At 41.8% G+C, this 17,262-nt stretch overlaps 1 protein-coding gene across 1 annotated transcript; it reads left to right on the forward strand.

The window, feature by feature from the left end:
- The first annotated feature begins 11 nt into the window (after positions 1-11).
- CENPL (centromere protein L) lies at positions 12-16,044 on the forward strand. The gene is made up of 5 exons (XM_089518744.1): positions 12-126; positions 4,930-5,109; positions 6,272-6,520; positions 12,457-12,999; positions 15,416-16,044. The coding sequence occupies exons 1-5, from the start codon at positions 106-108 to the stop codon at positions 15,485-15,487; spliced, it is 1,065 nt and encodes a 354-aa protein (XP_089374870.1). The 5' UTR covers positions 12-105; the 3' UTR covers positions 15,488-16,044.
- The last annotated feature ends 1,218 nt before the right edge of the window (positions 16,045-17,262 follow it).

The raw sequence follows: 17,262 nt of genomic DNA on the forward strand, positions 1-17,262 counted from the left end.
GAAGGCCCTTTTATTTGTTTTCAAAAACGCCCGCCTAAATCCACCAAAGGCCTGGAGTCCTTGGGTCCGGGAGGGTTATTCTCTCCTTCTTCTCGGGCCTCAGCGATGGCGCAAGCGGAGCAGCCGGTAAGGCAAGGCAAGGCAAGGCCTCCAGGGCAGCAGCCTCTGAGGCCACAGACCTGCTTCTGGGTCTCTGAAGTCCGCACTGCAAAAATAACCTGGTTTGGTACCGCTTTAAGTCATTTCTGGCTGAAGACTATGGAATCCTGGGAGTTGGAGGATGCGGGGCCCAGAAGACACTCCAACGCCCAGAATTCCATAGCCTTGAGCCAGACAAACAGTTAAAGCGGTGTGAAACCGGATTATCTCTCCCGTGTGGATGCATCCTTTAACTACTATGGCTCCATGCTATGAGATTTTGGGGAGTGTCTCTTGTTGTGGATCCAGGGCTCCGCTCTTCTCTTCTCTCAGAGTTTTGCTCAGACTACAATTCCCAGAATTCCACAGCACTTGAGCCATGGTGCCAAGCTGGGTTATTCCTGCACTGGGGGGTTTCTCTCCTCTTGCTAGTGATGCCTGTTGTTAGCTGTGACTGGGGCGTCTGCCAAGCCCTCCTGCCTCCCTCTGGCATGGGCCTTCCTCTCTTCCTCCTGCCCTCTGCCTTCCCCAGCAGTGTGGTCTTTTCCAGGGAGTCCCGCTTTCTCATGATGTGGCCAAAGTAAGACAGCCTTAGGCCTGTTACAGACTGCCAAAATAAAGCTGCTTGGGGTCTCTTTGGAGGTATGCTGTTTAAATGATGCATGGGTCCTAAGAATCCAGAAGCTGCACCAAAGCTGCACTCCAGTGCTCAGGAATGGAGTGTGGCTTTGGCGCGACCTCCAGACTCTTAGGACCCATGCATCATTTAAAGAGCATACCTCCAAAGAGATCCAAAGCAGCTTTATTTTGGCACTCTGTAACAGGCCTCAGTTGGGTCATTTTCGCTTCCAGGAAGACTTCTGGCTCGGTCTGTTCTAGGTAGCAATGTGACGATTATTGATTCGTCATGCTTTGCTAAACATGCGAACTGTGGATTTCTCAGCCCCTTTAATTTCTAATTGGAGAAATAAGATTAACCATCCATTACGAAGCCAAGCCCTCCCTCCAGTCCATCTGCCTTGGTCCAGGCAGGCCTTGGAGGTAGAGGGGAACTGCTGGACTTCATCCCCTTCCCCACCACCTTTCCCTTCTCCTTTTGTGTCATGTCTTTTTAGATTGTAAGGGCAGGGGACTGTCTAATTAAAAAGATTGTATGTACAGCGCTGTGTAAATTTACAGCGCTTTATAAATAAAGGTTAATAATAATAATAATAATAATAATAATAATTTCCACCTGATCGCCTAGATGTGGGACCTTACAGATGTGAAGCCGAAGGCTTTCATGGCCGACATCCATCGTTTCTTGTGGGTTTTCCAGGCTGTGTGCCCATGTTCTAGAAGAGTTTATTCCTGACGTTTCGCCAGCATCTGTGGCTGGCATCTTTGGGAATAAACTCTTCTAGAACATGGCCACACAGCCTGGAAAACCCACAAAAACCTTACAAACTGTTCCTTTGCAGATGAAGTAAAGGGACAGGAGCCAGTGCTCCGCAGATATAATTCCGAACACAATAGTGAGGATCATCCAAGCAATCGTACACCCCATCACTAAGTACGGGTGTGAGATGGATAGAGAAGAAGGCAGATAGGAAGAAAGTTAATTCATTGGAGATGTGGTGCTGGAGAAGAGTGCTAGAACTAGTGTTGTGAAATGACAGAATAGTTCTTCTTGTGCCTGAAGAATGGTGGGGAATGAAGTTACTTTTCTCCTCTCTCACAATAGCCTGCGATCAGCCATTCCAATCAGGGACCAGAAATTCCTTTTGAAGCTCATTCTTTACGGCATCATTGCAATAAAACTGTAGGGGTGCAAAAGGGTGTGATTTTTCATACAGTAGTGAAGGTAAAGTTATATTGCCATTGAAGCGTTCAGACTGTGTGTTGTAGTTCTTTTTGCAATGACTGGATTCAAATTTGCCAGGCTAAAATAGAAACTGTCACTCAGAGGATGGGGAGGTAGCTTGCTGTAGTTTATGAGGGAGATAGAGTGAAGAAGGCAAGTTGGGATCAGTTTTATTTACAAGTCTCATAGCTAGAAGGGGGACTGTGGGGGCTGTAGTCCAAAATTTTTCTAAGCTTTAATTTTCCTTCTCTGCCCTGTTCTCTCCAGAACATACTATAATGCATTGAACTCACATCCGTACTTGGTGATGGGGAGTACGACGGCATGGACGATTCTCACTTTTGCGTTCAGAGTTATATCTTTATTCATTATGTGAAGCTTGTTTTCTGCTGCGCCAGAGACAGGACCCAGAACAATTGATGTAAACTGCAGGAAAAGAGATTCCACCTCAACATTAGGAAGAACTTCCTGACAGTAAGGGCTCTTCGACAGTGGAACACACTCCCTCAGAGAGTAGTGGAGTCTCCTTCTTTGGAGGTCTTTAAGTAGAGGCTGGATGGACATCTGTCAGGGATGCTTTGATTGAGAGTTCCTGCATGGCAGAATGGGGTTGGACTGGATGGTCTTTCCAAAAACCATGTAGTATAGTCAGGTCCTGGACCCCCTTAGGGCCACAGAGTCTCATTAATTCATGCCAGCTCCCCCCTCCCCAGTCCTGAAGGGAGGAGACAGTTAGCCAGGGTCACCACTAAAAGCAATTGTCCTTGCTAAGAAATCAGTGGAAATAGTTCTGTATCTAGTTCCATATCTGAGGCTGCATTGTTTTATATATAGTTTTAAATGTTTAATCAGTAGAACATGTGGAGGATCCTGGGAATAAAAATTAGTAGTAGTCAGAAATGTACCTGCCCTGTGTAAATGACAAACCTGTCTGCAACCTAATGCACAGCATGTCATCCTGATGGAGGAGTGGTTCAAAGTGGGAGTTAGAAAGAAAATAGTAAGGATTCTAAAGTTGAGGATTAACACTGTATAAACTTTTTTTATTTAGTCTTTATCACTTATAAACAACGTAGAACAAAGCAAAGCGAAACACAGACAGAAAAAAAGAACACAAACATCCAATTATTATTATTGTTAATTATTATTAACAATAAAAACCAAATATAGTACTTCCTTCCCTAGCTTGCCCTCTCAATTTCTGACACTTTAAACAAATACCTTTTCCTTAAAGTTTAATCAAGAACTGTAAACATTGATTTTCTCCTTCTCAACTCTTCTTGGGCGTTCTAATTTTGCTTTATACAGTATGTAACTCTGATGTGTTCATCTATCTTTTTCCGTCTGGGCTAACACTTTCCCAATACATCACAGAAAAAAACAAATACCAGAAAAACTATGAGTATAACTTCGCACAATCTGTTCTGTTTTCTCTTTCTCCCTTTTTATTGGGTAGCCCTCTTTTAGAGCCCTTAGGTCTGTGATGACTGTTAGGTCTTCTTTAATCAGTTTGGACTAAATAATCCTTTACTAGGTCCCAATCCTTGTCAAATTTTTCTTTGGGGACCTCTCATAGTAACATCGTTAGTTTATCATTGACCATTTTTTAGCCAACGACGGGTTACAGACCGCCAAAAAGTGGCAGTCTGGCTCCGCCTCCACTTGCAGCGTCCGGGAGCCGCAGCCTTTAAACCGCGTGGCTCCCAGATGCTGCAGAGAAGGAGCGCGGAAATCACGCTCCTTCTCAGGCCCCGGAAGAGACGCCGCAAGGCGATAGTCGCGCGCTCGCGGCGTCATTTCTGGGGTGCAACTTGCGGACGCAGCGCGTCCGCTGCATCAAGATGGCAGCGGCCGTGTGGAACGGCCGCTGCCATTTTATGCGCACTGAGCGCATACTAGGGTTAGGGGGTGTGGAAGAACTGCCCCTTCCTAACCCTAGTACGCGCTCGTCGAGTACTATATGGCGGTTTGTAACCCGCCAATGTTACTCTAGAAGCAGTAATCATGTAGTACATAATTTTCCCGTATTGTCTTTCAATTTTTTCTTCTGCCATTCCTAGAATGAAGATTCCCGCGGATAGTTTTATTTTAGATTTCAAGATAGTATTTATAATATCACAAATCTGTCTCCAATATTTATGTACTTTTCCACATGACCACCACATGTGTAACATAGAGCCTTTATTTTTTCTGCACTTCCAACACCTGTCACTGGAATTCCCGTAAATCTTGCTTAATCTTTCTGGGGTCAAGTACCATCTAAATTGGACTTTGTAGTAATTTTCTTTTACCTCTACCGACAACGTATGTTTAGTTCCTTTTTCCCAGTTCAACTCCCATTCGTTCAGGTCTATAACTTCTCCTGTGACCACCTTACGATATAGTCTTTTACACTGTATATACTGACTTTTCATGTTTTCAGTCATTATCTATATATAAACTTCTCATTCTGCCTTTTTTGTGCTTTGAGTAAGCTGGGGAGGAAAAGAATCCAGCCAGTATAAAGCAACTGGGAGGGGCTATTGCATTAAATGTTACAAACAGAATTGTTGAAGCTGTATGAAAAGTATCTTGTATCATTTAGAGTGGTTCAGATACCGTAGTTAAAATCAAAATACTTCAGCCTAATCCCAAGTAACCATGCAAATTTTTGGAGCCTGTATTAGTTGCTCAATGACAATTTGTTGCTGTTCCTTCTAGTTCAAAATCTGCATTAACCAGGTGTGAAATGCACTGTCGTTAAACTTCTATGCTAGTTTTGAATTTAATATTGTAAGGCAACCTTCTCAAGTCAATGTTTGGCAGAGTTTCTCAGCTTGCTTTTTCTCTACAGCTTAGCTATATATCTTTGTTACGTATGTGGGTCTTTTCTAAACCAGATGATCGTCTGACTTTTCTTATTTTGTGCAAAATGATTCAATTTTTGTTTCTTTTGAACTATTGTGTAGGATACTAGCTCTTCTGACTCCAGAAGAGTGACTTCTGTTAGAAGAAAAACTATAGACCGTGGTGGTGTAAACTTCAATAGCACTGCACATCTTTCAAGAGGCACAGTGTCTCTCAGGAGAGGCAACCTGTTTGGTCAGATGCCAGCTAAGAGGATGGTTTCACAAATTCCTCACTTGCCGGTAAGACTTCACTTAGGCATAGCAGACTATATGCTTGAGGTTGAACCAGATTTTAATATCACTGTTTCAGCCTTGCTACAGAGAAAATGCAGAGAAGATAAAAGGGATGGCTGCAAGAGTTCACCTGTTGGTAAAAGCTAAGAGTTTGGGGCTGATTTAAACTCTTTATACGTAGAAGAAACACTACAGTGCGTCCTCGCCTTACGCGGGGGATCCGTTCCGGATCCCTCCGTGTAAGGCGAATTCCGCCTATGCTCGAGCCCCATTGGAAACAATGGGGCTCGTGCGCGGCGGTGCAGGTGCGCGCGGGGCGCAACGGGCGCGCATGCCCATTCAATTGAATGGGACGCGCTGCCCCTTCCGCCCCGCGCGCGCGCTGCGGCTTCAACACATATGCTCAAGGGCGCGTATGGCGCGGGCGCACTATATAATAAATTATCACTAATTAATGGGAAGGAGTTGGGGATTTTGATACCATTAGTTGTATCTGGCTCCAAAAACAATGGGGGAAAACAGGGCTTAAGAGAAGATGAAGAAGGGTTTGAAAACCACTGAACTAAAGTAATATGAGTTTACCCATAGGTTAAGACATGAACAAATCTACTCACTGGGACAAGTGTCTATAGACCTCTGATAGTTGGGGATAGCAGCAGCATAGAGTTCCCTACCTCAGGTCTCCAGTACAGATTTTGAATAAGTAAGAGACTGCAGATGCAGAAGAGGCTCCACTTTCTTATCTTCTTCATGCCTGCAAAAATGGGAAGTAGTTTCTTAGATTGTCCAGTTGCTAAAATAAGATGAGAACATAGTTTACTATCTGGGTCCCTTGCTTTTGATGAATATGTTTATATTAAAAATAATACATATTCCCTTGACCCTCTGAGTCACGGTATGGGCAAAATGAATTGGGTTGCAGGCCACAAAAGCCCATCTCCCCCCAAAATGTGTCAGTCTTCAAGGTACCACAGGACTCTATGGTAATCTATTCTGGAGCATATGTTTATAGCATCATTATGTAAAGGACAGATGCTGTCCTCAGAACTGGAGAAACTAGCAATTCTTAGTAAGGCTTTCTCTACATGAAGAATTATGAGTGAAAATATAAATTCTGGACACCATTTAAACCATATCTACAGAATTAAACCTCTTATTTTCATTCCAGGCAAAAGATGATCCTCAGATAGGCTTCCTTCTTAGTAAGCAGTGGACTTTATACAGCGTCACTCCTCTATACAAATTCTCTTACGGACAGCTGCAGGCATATTCCAGACAGCTGAGTCTTTTTATTGCTGCTGAAAAGCAAAAGAACCTTGTTATGGAAGCTGAACCTGATCTTCCATATAAAGTAAAATTCTCTTCACTCTCAGCTTTGAAAATGACAGAACATGAACAGGCATCAGTCCTTATTCAGGTAGGTAGTATAGTTCTTGGTTTTGATACCAGCATATATTTTTAAAGAACTAAATTTAAACATTTAAATTACAGCCTAAATCACTAATGAGGAAGATGTTATTTAAGCTTCCTTTTTTCACTGTTTAATGTAACCTTCATATATATTGAGAGATATGTTTCATTAGGACATAGGCACTTGCTAAGCAATGCTTCTATTTTCAGATTAATGTTCAATTCTTCAAAAATTTGATCCCCTACAACACTTACAGACTCCACCACCTTGTTTAGATGTATTTAGTCTAAGTGCTTTGTTTATTATTTGTTTTAATGAAATTTTAATTTTCTTTAAATTTTTAAATTTGGATGTTTATTTGTATTTTTTTAATCAGTTTTTATCAACTCAGTCTATTTGTTTGTCTTAACATTTCTGAACTATACTATTCAAGACAGACTGTTAAATCATCCATTCAGTTATGTATGCCACCATAGTCCCACTTAAGCAGACTAACTTTTTTGGGGACACCAGTATATACATGCAGCATTGCATTGGTGCTGTAGTGCCTGTGCCAAAGATTTTACCCTCCCTCCTGAAGCCTTTGAATCATCTGGATTTCCCAGACTTCCAAATAAGGTTTCTAGATGCATGCAGAACTGTGGTGAAGAGGTCTATTGCCTCACCTTGATTCCATTGATCAAAGCAGAAGTAAATGGATCTCCCCCATTGGTTTTAGGTTAAAGATTCTGTGGTTAGAGTAAGCTATTCTGTCACCAAGCACAAATGCCTTTATTATGCAATTTCTAACTGTTTGAGAATGTTTCTGTCAGAGTGAATGGGGTAGATAACCCACTGCAGGACATCTTCTGCACACATCCACACCTGTTGGATGACAAAGAATCACAAGTGCCAGTAATTCTGTTTTTATTTTCTGAAGAATCGTTAAAATTTAACTCTTTGTTGATGGCAGTAAACCAGTCAGAGACTTGGATGTGTATCTTTCAATATTCTTGAGCAAAAACAAGTGGGGGTGCCACAGAATATATGGATCACTGAGCAGAGGAACTATAATTTTGATGTAATGCGAGTAAAGTATTGATCCTGTTTCTTACTCACTAAAACCCTACGGCCTGAAAAGAGACAGGGAGCAGACTTTAGCCCAGTAATAGTAAAAGAACATAAGAGCCTTGCTGTATTATACCAAATGTCTTTCTACTCTAGCACTCAGCTGCCTAAAGTAGCCTGGCAGTTACTTATGAAAAACTCAGAGAGCAACTCACATTTATGGATATATTGCTTCTGAACATGGAAGCTGATAGAGCCATTTATAGATCTAAAAGCCATCTACTTAAGCCTGCAATCTTAAGCATTGCTTTGCAGAATAAGACCTGTTGAACATGCACAGTGTCAGAGTTTTAGGGATCTGTGCCTCCAGGCTTCCTGTGTGTTAGACGCTGTAAAAATTTGTCACTGAAGTAATATTGGGGGAATATCCTATAAGTACATCTTCCTCGTTTTCCCAACAGAGAAAGGCACAACATCTGGTTTTTGGTTTTTCCTCCCACTTGCTTCTGTTAGGCATGAAGAAGAAAAAAACACCTTCCAGTTCCCAGGTGGGGGAATAAGCCCCCTAAAATTCAGTCTTTTTCTTGTTTACACTTCCAGGAAGAATCAGACATGTTTTCCAACACTGCATCTTCATCACTTCAGCTGTTTGTTTTCTCCCATTTGGTATCTGGCTTCCTATTGCCTTCCTCCTTCTTTTCTCTTGCTTTTTAAAAAAAGCACTTTGTCCCTTTTGCTTCCACTGCTGTCACTTTTTCCTCTCCAGAAACAGGATTTTCAAGCAGGGAAAGCTGTGGGGATGTCGAGGAAGAAAGAGAGGTCTACTGCCAGCACCAGCAAGGCATCTCCCCATCCAACAACACAGTGGCAAGGACTTGCTTTATTTTTGGCAAGAGTACAGCAGGAACCTCTAGAGTCTAGATAGTGATAGGCCAATGGAAAGGGGGCAGCCACTGGAGGGAAATCTCTACATTGCTGTAGCCACCCAGAATCACCACCCAACCTGCTTTAGGCTAGGGAAACACCTTGGAACTTCAATGACTACATGGAGGCAGTAAGTATCAGTGGGCCCCTACAAAAACAGAGACCGACCATTGAACACCCCCACCTGTCCAGTTAGTGGCCTGGATCCAGACGCTCATACCCTGGGAAACTAAGGGTATGAAATAAGACCAGGAATCCTGAGAGGACAGATGAGGGTTGCATGTTTCCCATTCTGTCATGGGAACAGCCACACACACACCCACATCACTTGGCAGCACAGAGACCACATGGGCTCCAGCGAGAATGCTAAGAACACCTGGGAGAACTGAGGCTTCCTACACTGATGCTGGTGGCTGCCATCTTGGCCAGGTGGGAGGTAGTTTCAGGAAGAAGTTTGATTCCAAGGCTGATTACCCACAACACCCCCCCCCCAACAAGCGTAGTAGGCCTGATGAAAGAAGCCACCAAGATAGTCAAGCCCAGATCCCTACACTCATCTGAAGAAGAGTATGAAGGCTCCTACGTCACCTCTTTGGAGGCAGAGGAAGAAGAATTCTCATAAAAGGAGGGAGAAGGATCCAAAGAGCCAGTCCCCAGCACAGCCTGACTATTCCAGAGGGAGAACTTCCCACTACTTTTGAAAAAAACTGCCAGATCATTAGACCTCATGTTGCCCTCTGAGCAGAACTGCCCCCTCCCCCCAATTACAGACTTCCCAAGGGTGGGTGAAGACTTGTTCCTCATGGTACCCCCTCATAACCATGGAAATTATGTGCCTGTGTAACATAGTGCAGGTGACCAAGTATGAAAGGAACATACTTGGAGCAAATAAACCTAGCTATAGTGCAGTTAAGGAATTAGACAATCTCTCCAAGGGGGTCACGGAGAAGCTGCAGGTCCCCCTGGTGGATGCCCCCATCTGCCTGGTATTCTCTCCATTGCTTTGCAAAAATGGCAAGGATACCTTAAAAACCTAGAGGTGGTCCTACATGGTGAGACAGGGGTCAGGGTCAGGCAGGGCCTTTGCAAACTGCTGAAGGTGGCAACCTATGCAGCAGATAGCACCTTGGATGCAGTCCAGTTCTGAATCAGGACTCAGGCTGTAATGGTAGCAGTCCATCACCAGCTTTAGTTCAAAAGCTGGAATGTTGATGCTAAGTCTGAACAGAATTTGGTGTTCGTCCCCTTTTTGGGGAGCCAAACTCTTTGGGGAATCCTTGGAGCCAGTCTTGGTTTCAAGAGCAGACTGGCTGAGCTGGACAGACATCAACCAAGGAGAATGGAGCCTCCACCTGTAGATCTTTCACCTGATCACAGAATCTTAGAGCCAGCCAAGAGTAGATCTGTTTGCCTGCCCAGCAAATGTCAAGTTACTGTGATTCATGTCAAGGTACCAGTCTGAAGGAGCGAAGGCAATAGATGCCCTCAACCTCACCTAGCCACAGGATATGCTCTATGCCTCCCCTGGTCACTCCTAACCAAAGTAATGGTGACGATCTGAAAGGAGAAAACCACAGTGATCCTGGTGGTTCCAGCCAGACCCAACAAGGCCTGGTTCTCAGATATTATCAGCATCGGAATGCCTTCTGTTGCCAATTCACTTGGACCTCTTGTTGCAGGGTTAGATATTCCATCCTGATCCAACTTATTTATTTATTTTATTATGGTATTTATACCCCACTCTTCAGCCCTAAAGGCTATCAGTGTAGCTTACAATTACTATTTTTAATTAATTAATTAATTTAGCGACAACTCCACACAGAGATTGAATGGGACAAGCTCTAATAAGGTTGTGGACACCATCCTTGCTTTCACATGCCCATCCAATGAAAGGATACACTGTCAAAGTGTTTCATAGGCACAAACAGCTGGATTCTTTCAGGTCTCAATTTCAACCCTGCTGGAATTCCTCCTTACAAACAGGCATCTCAAATCTCCTCTCATCTGCAGTTCTAGAGATACCTTAGCTGATGAACCTAGCACCACCAACAGCACATCACTTTCCCTCTTGGGATTTGCACAGTGTTCAAAGCATTGACTGTGCCAACCTTTGGGAGGCTGCTCTTAAAGCAGCTATCACAGAAAGTCCTCTTACATACAGCCATCACCCCAGCATGCAGGGTCTCCACGCTAGATGCCCTGTCTATGTGCAGGGAACTGTATGATCAGACCAAAGTTGGTACTGCTTCAGATGGACCATGTCTTCATTCCCAAGGTGAACTCTGTTTCACATGTCTGAGGATGTGACTTTCTTTTGCCCACACCCATCCAAAGAACTGGAAAGGATGTAGCACACTTTAGACATGTGCAGAGCCATAAGAATTTACCTGAAAAGGACAAAGAACATCCAAGTTTTGAAGGCACTGTTCATTTCCTTTCAGCCACGCTCCATGGGAAAGAAGGTCACTTAGTAGGTGGAACAGAATCTGTATTGCAACATGCTACCAGTCTTTTGACTTGACATCTCCAGATGGAGTAGTGGCTCACTAGGAGTTCAGTCACCATGGCACTAGTCACCAGTGCTCTTCTGCAGGAGATCTGTACGGCAGCTATGTGGAAGTCATCCTCCGTGTTTGTTAGACATTACAAACTAGACATTTTCCAGTCAGCGGAGACTGCTTTTGGAAGGAGGGTGCTACAGCACGTTGTCACTAGCTGCCAATACACCCACTTTAGGCAAGAGGGCTTTTTATACAGGATGTTCTGTTCTTCTCTACTGGGAAAAGGAATGTTGGTTTTTACCTACGATATGTTGATTTCCAGCAGAGAAGGGCTGAACATCTTACCCACCCTATGGATGCTGGCAGAGAGGTCTGGGTATAACATGTATAAATAAATTAAAATAGCTAGATTGTCACCCCCTACAGGGGTCACATACATTATTTTGTTCCTTAACATTAAGTTGAATATTTGTGTAAGTTGTTGCCTTACATTATTTATTTATTTATGGTATTTATACCCCACCCTTGAGCCCTAAAGGCTCTCATATGTTTCCAGTTTTTGCACCTGGTTATAATTCTACATTAATAAACAGTGATGTTCCTTTCTATTCTGATTGAGCTTGGCCTTTGCCTGTTTAGCAACTGACTTTCAGGAGGCTTGCTGTAGTGCTCTGTCTTTATCTAACTCAAAACTGAGTTGAAGACCATCCTGTTCAGAAAAGCATTCCCAGGCATTGCATGACTATTATTTGCTATTTGACGTTTTTAATTTGTTGCCTGTTTTATTGAATCCTTTCCTGTATTGTTATGTATTATTTATACATATTATGCTATTACTTCTTAGTGGACAGGTTTACTCTTATCTATTTTATTGTTTGTATGTACAGCGCTGTGCAAATCTACAGCGCTATATAAATAAAGCATAATAATAATAATAATAATAATAATAATAATAAAATATGCTTCATGGACGAAACAGACCGAGTGTATTAAATATCAGCACAGTAACACATACTTTGCAGAAACTGGCACTTAAGCATAAGTTTCACTATTAAAATTCCCCACAAGCATTACTCCTCCCAGTTGACTGCATTCCTTTCTCAGGTGAAATTATCTTGAATCTCACAGTACCTCTCAGTAGCTGCTTAACCACTCCAGCATACCAGGCATCTTCTAACATGGCTGCAGTGTAGCTTAGGCAAGGCTAACCTTAGTATGACAGGGAGCCTGGAAAGGCAACATCCTAACATTTGCTTTCCACATAGGAACTGGAAGGTATTTTTTCTTCTTTCTGCCTAATAGGAGCAAGTGGGAGGAGCACCCATTCTACAGGATGTTCAACCTTCCTCTGCTGGAAATGATAACAGCCAATGTTCCTTTCTACTTACTATGATTTCTAAAATTGTTTCAAGCAATTTTCATAGTGGCAATATGTCTCTTTCCCAAATGTATGTTTATCTTTTTCTCTAGATCACACAAAGATCACAGGTGACAGCTGAAAATGAAGATGATAGAGTGGTATGGATGGGCTGGTTCTGTTGTGCTTGTGGAGATGACATTTTAGAGACTGTAATGGAGGATTTCACTTGTTTGCCTTTGTTTCTTGTAAATGGTGCAAAGGCTTTACTGGACATTGTTAAAACTTGGCTTCAGCAAATGTTTGATTGTTGTTTCAGTTCCCTACAAATCAGTCCTATCAGTCTTGCCTGGATGGCTGCAATGTGGTCTGGGTGTAATATGGACAAGTTCACAGTTGCAACAGAATTGACTTTCTCTGTACCATGTCCCACTTACCCTTTGGATATTTCCTATGCAATCCATCCTGAAGATGCAAAAGCCCTTTGGGATTCAATCCAGAGTACAGAAGGGGAAATCCGACAAGAAGAAGTGGAATTATTCATGGAATGTCTATACAATCACTTTCATAGACACTTCAAGATACACCTATCAGCCACAAGACTGGTGAAAGTTTCTACATCTGTAGCCTGTGCCCATTCTACTGGGAAAATAAAGGTATGGGTATGTCACTCATCAGTAACAGCTAATTAAGAGAAGCTTTCCTTTTAAAGAAGAACTCTGCATTAAAAAAAAACCCAAACAGTATTGGAGTCTATTTGATCATGTGCAAAATCCTAGAAATGACAAACCAGTGGTACTCAAACTTTTTACTCTTGGGACCCCCTTTGCATCTACATGTGGACATTGTCCCCCTCCACTTGAAGCAATATATGAATAAAAATACAGTTAGCCTTTGGAACTCCCAGGGGATCTTTTCCGGACCCCACGCGAGTTCCAAATGTCACATGTATTCAAGTCCCATAGGCTTGAATGGGGTGTGTGTATGCAGGGGAAGTGTCATGGGCATGCGCCCCATTGCCATTAATGGTAGTCATCCCTCCGTGGATTTCCAAGTCCGCAGATCTCAGGTCCGCAGACTTGGAGGGGCAACTGTATTTTGTATATTTAGTGTGCATATTTTAATTTGCACATTCATGTATATTCATACTTTAACAGAGGCTTTACTGCTTCAAAAATTGCAAAATACGGCTGTTAGTTAATAGAAAAAAGCCATTATTTTTCATTCCTAACTGAAGAGATCTGACTCATTCTTATCAGCTAAACATTTATATTTTAGGAAGAAGCCATTCACTAGTAGCCTGTTGGTGACACTTGCACAGTACAGACACACACTTTCTGTATTGTGCCTGTGAAGTGCTATTCAAGAAAAACAGAATTCTCGTTCCCCTAACTCTGTGGAAATGGAGATTTGGCTGGGGGGGTGCAAGGTCGGAGTGCTAGACTCCTCTACATTCCTTTCCTGCAAGCAAAATACAAAACAAGCAATGGCGCATTGCTTCTTATGCATCACCTCCTGTCCGTTTCTACTTTTCCTAGGAATATGCCATCATTTCTGTCTTCACATTTTTCATTCCAAGGTGGAAGAAACAAATATAAAAAGAGAATATGCATTGATTATATGTCATACGTGGGTCTCATACATGGGTGCTTTTTACCCAGCTTTCTGCTTACACTGAAAGCCACACAACAGAAGTTACAATGGCACGTGTGCGTCATGCATGAGCCCCATTATTTTCAATGGGATTCAAGCATACGCGCCATTTGCCTTACACATTTTTCATTCCTGAACGGATCCCCGCATAAGGCAAGGGTGCACTGTATTTTCAAACAGGCAACAATTTTCATGCCAGTTGTGGAATTCAGGTTAGTGCCTGTATTATATGAAGGCCTTGCCCTCATTTTCTATGAGCAATATGTTTGGCAAGCCTGTCAGTCCAGACCAAATACCAGAACATCTTGTGTATTCATTATTGGAAAATGCTTTCTGCCATCAGGTCTTGAGTGTTGCTTATTTAGATTTTGATCCTAATGGTTCTATTTCTGCTGATGGCCCACATACCATAGAATCATAGAGTAGAAAGAGACCACAAGGGCCATCCAGTCCAACCCCCTGCCATGCAGAAACTCTCACTCAAAGCATTCCCAACAGATGTTTAAAGCCTTTGTTTAAAGACCTCTAAGGAAGGAGACTCCACTACACTCCTAAAGAGTGTGTTCCACTGTTGACTACTTTTCAAAGTTTTTAAAATACTGCTACAAAATATAAAGCAGAATACAGACTATTGTTAACATTTTGAGATGAAAGGTGATTTAGCAAAGATGGAGTTTGTAGTGTTTATCGGACTAAATAAGGCTTAGATCCTTATTCCTCTAACTGGAATTTTTTCTTCCCTCTGCAGCCCGAAATTTGCATTTAAAGAAAAAATTCCAGTTAGAGGAATAAGGATCTAAGCCTTATTTAGTCCGATAAACACTACAAATTCCATCTTTGCTAAATCACCTTTCATCTCAAAGTGTTAACAATAGTCTGTATTCTGCTTTATAATATTTTGTAGCAGTATTTTAAAAACTTTGAAAAGTACTTTAGTCAGCATTCTGAAACAGGAAACAAGGATTTTTCAGTGATCTAACTTATTTCCTCTTTTTTCTTTACTACCAAGTAAATAAACTTCCATCTTCCAGATGATAAACTGTTCCCTTTATACAGTACTTCATCACTGGCCAGCAATCTAGGATTCATGAGAGCTAGAGGAGCCACATCTGGAGGGCCACAGTGCAGTCCCCAAGCACTAAAATAGATATGCAATTGAGTCTTAATGTTCTATTTTAGTGTTTGGGAACTGTGCTGTGGCCCTCCAGATGTGGCTCCTCTAGCTCTCATCAACCCTAGATGGCCTGGCCAGCTTCATGCCTTTGGGGAGTTTGAGACATTGCAGGTTAGCCATAGGAAGCCTGTTAAATTGGAAGGTGGGGGCACCTGTTGACCTTTTCACCCCAAATGCTTTTTACTTGAATGTATTGCATTTTATATTGTTTTGCTCAGACTGAAACTCAGTTTTTTGTTTTACAGATTTTCCATGCCCAATATCTGACAAGAGTGCTGTTTCTACTGACAGAACTGGCAGTTTCAAAGATACTGTGATGATCTTCACATGTATTAGCTGCAGAAAATATATCCAGCAAAGACAAACTCTTTGGGGATTGTAATCATTTTCTCTGGTTGTTAACTAGTATTCTATTCAGATAAAGAGCCTGGTATTTCTAATTTGCTTTTCAAGTTTTTGATCTTGACCAAAAAGCCTTCCACGTGCTTTAAAATATCACAAAGCACTAAGAAATTGAATCCCCCACTATGGCAACTACAATGTGATCTCCACAACTGAAACAACTTTGCTCTGTCAAAGGTAGGATTTAAAAAAGATCAAGGCTCTAGCGGCAAAATAGCAAATTTGTAAAATGATGTTGAACAGACATAAAGTATATAGTTATGAAGATAGAACCTGTAACGTAATATTACAGGGGGATGTTCCTGTTCCAGTAGCTGTACATTCCTGGAGGATCCCCTGTGTCATTCCCCCTTCCACAGAGTTCAGTTTTTCCTTAACAAAGCTTTCTGTGTCCAGTAGGGACTTTAGGCAGCAGTTCCTGTATTGTAAAGTTATTTATTTTGTATATATGTAAACAAAGGCATTTCTGTAAGCTTGCTGTTAACCCCTTTTTTTCTCTAAGTTGTGCTGTCTTGGTTACATAACTAGTAGCATGCATGCATAAACATCTGCAACAGCAGGTCTGATGAGTTAGGTTCCCAAGCAATTTATCTGAAAAGACCTACCCAAGCTGTCTTGGTAACCCTCTTATTTGTAAGCTCATTTTTCACACTGTTCTACTGCATTGCTTTCCTGTATTTATTGAAAGGATGGAACAGGAGAAAAGATCAAATGAAACCAGTTCTATTATTTTGTACTGATTATTTCTAGCAGCTTTGTAATGATTTCTTTTTAGAATCATACTGAATTTTTAATTTCTTTAAGGCCTTAATATTATGATGTTTTAATCTAATTATTGCTGTCAATAGGTGACACCAAATGAATCATCAGGAACATGGGGATGGAGATCAGATATCACACTTGTGAAATATAGTGCTCCACCAGCCTGATTTTGCATGGCTCATTCTTCCACTCTCTACAAAAAGTAGCTTTCAAATGTCCAAGAATGCCCCCATTGCCATTTGGTGCCAAGGGATGTTAGGCAAACTCAGGCAGTTTCCACTTGCAGTTGTGACAGCTGGGAGAAGAGAGTGCAGACACCCTCCCACAACTCCAGTGAGTATAGCATACTTATTAGGAGGTCCAGAAGGATGATATCTGTTGTCTTCTCCCAACTGCAGAATTACAGCTAGACACTGCTTGGCTACGGGGGCATGTACAGAAGCTGTTTTCTGCAACATCATCCTCAAAATGATACATGGACAAACCAAGGCTAGAATCCTGTTTGCAACAAAATGATGCTATAAGACAATATTTAGATAAATCCCATTGACAGTGAATCTATTTAGTTGGAACTAACAATTGTACTGATGCCTAAATGTTTTAGCAAGTATGATTTCTGAATATTTTTACACAAATTACATTTATTTTAATTAATTTCTGCCTTAACTTAAGGTATAAATAAAACTAAACTATCACAGCCATTCTAGCTGCACCTATGCTTAACAGTTTCACCCAAATGAAACTGGCTTATTCATGCTTGCTCACACAGTTGTCTTCAATCAAACATGAAGAAACAAGAACATGTATATTCTGTTACTGAATAAAAATGACAGCAGGAGTATAGAAGATGAGATCCAGCTGTAGAAGGTATAAGGAGAAGTAGATACTGTTCATATAAAAAATGAAACATTAGAAGTTTTATTCCCAG

Source organism: Sceloporus occidentalis, unplaced genomic scaffold (assembly GCF_023333645.1).
Source record: "Sceloporus occidentalis isolate IW3139 unplaced genomic scaffold, rSceOcc1.0.p SCAF_3, whole genome shotgun sequence".
In the NCBI taxonomy this organism is placed as follows: domain Eukaryota; kingdom Metazoa; phylum Chordata; class Lepidosauria; order Squamata; family Phrynosomatidae; genus Sceloporus; species Sceloporus occidentalis.

Excerpts from the sequence above, each read along its gene's own strand:
- CENPL (XM_089518744.1), top strand. The coding sequence starts at position 106 with ATGGCGCAAGCGGAGCAGCCG. Across the intron at positions 127-4,929 it reads TGGCGCAAGCGGAGCAGCCG|GATACTAGCTCTTCTGACTC; the intron begins GTAAGGCAAGGC and ends ACTATTGTGTAG. Across the intron at positions 13,000-15,415 it reads ATTCTACTGGGAAAATAAAG|ATTTTCCATGCCCAATATCT; the intron begins GTATGGGTATGT and ends TTTGTTTTACAG.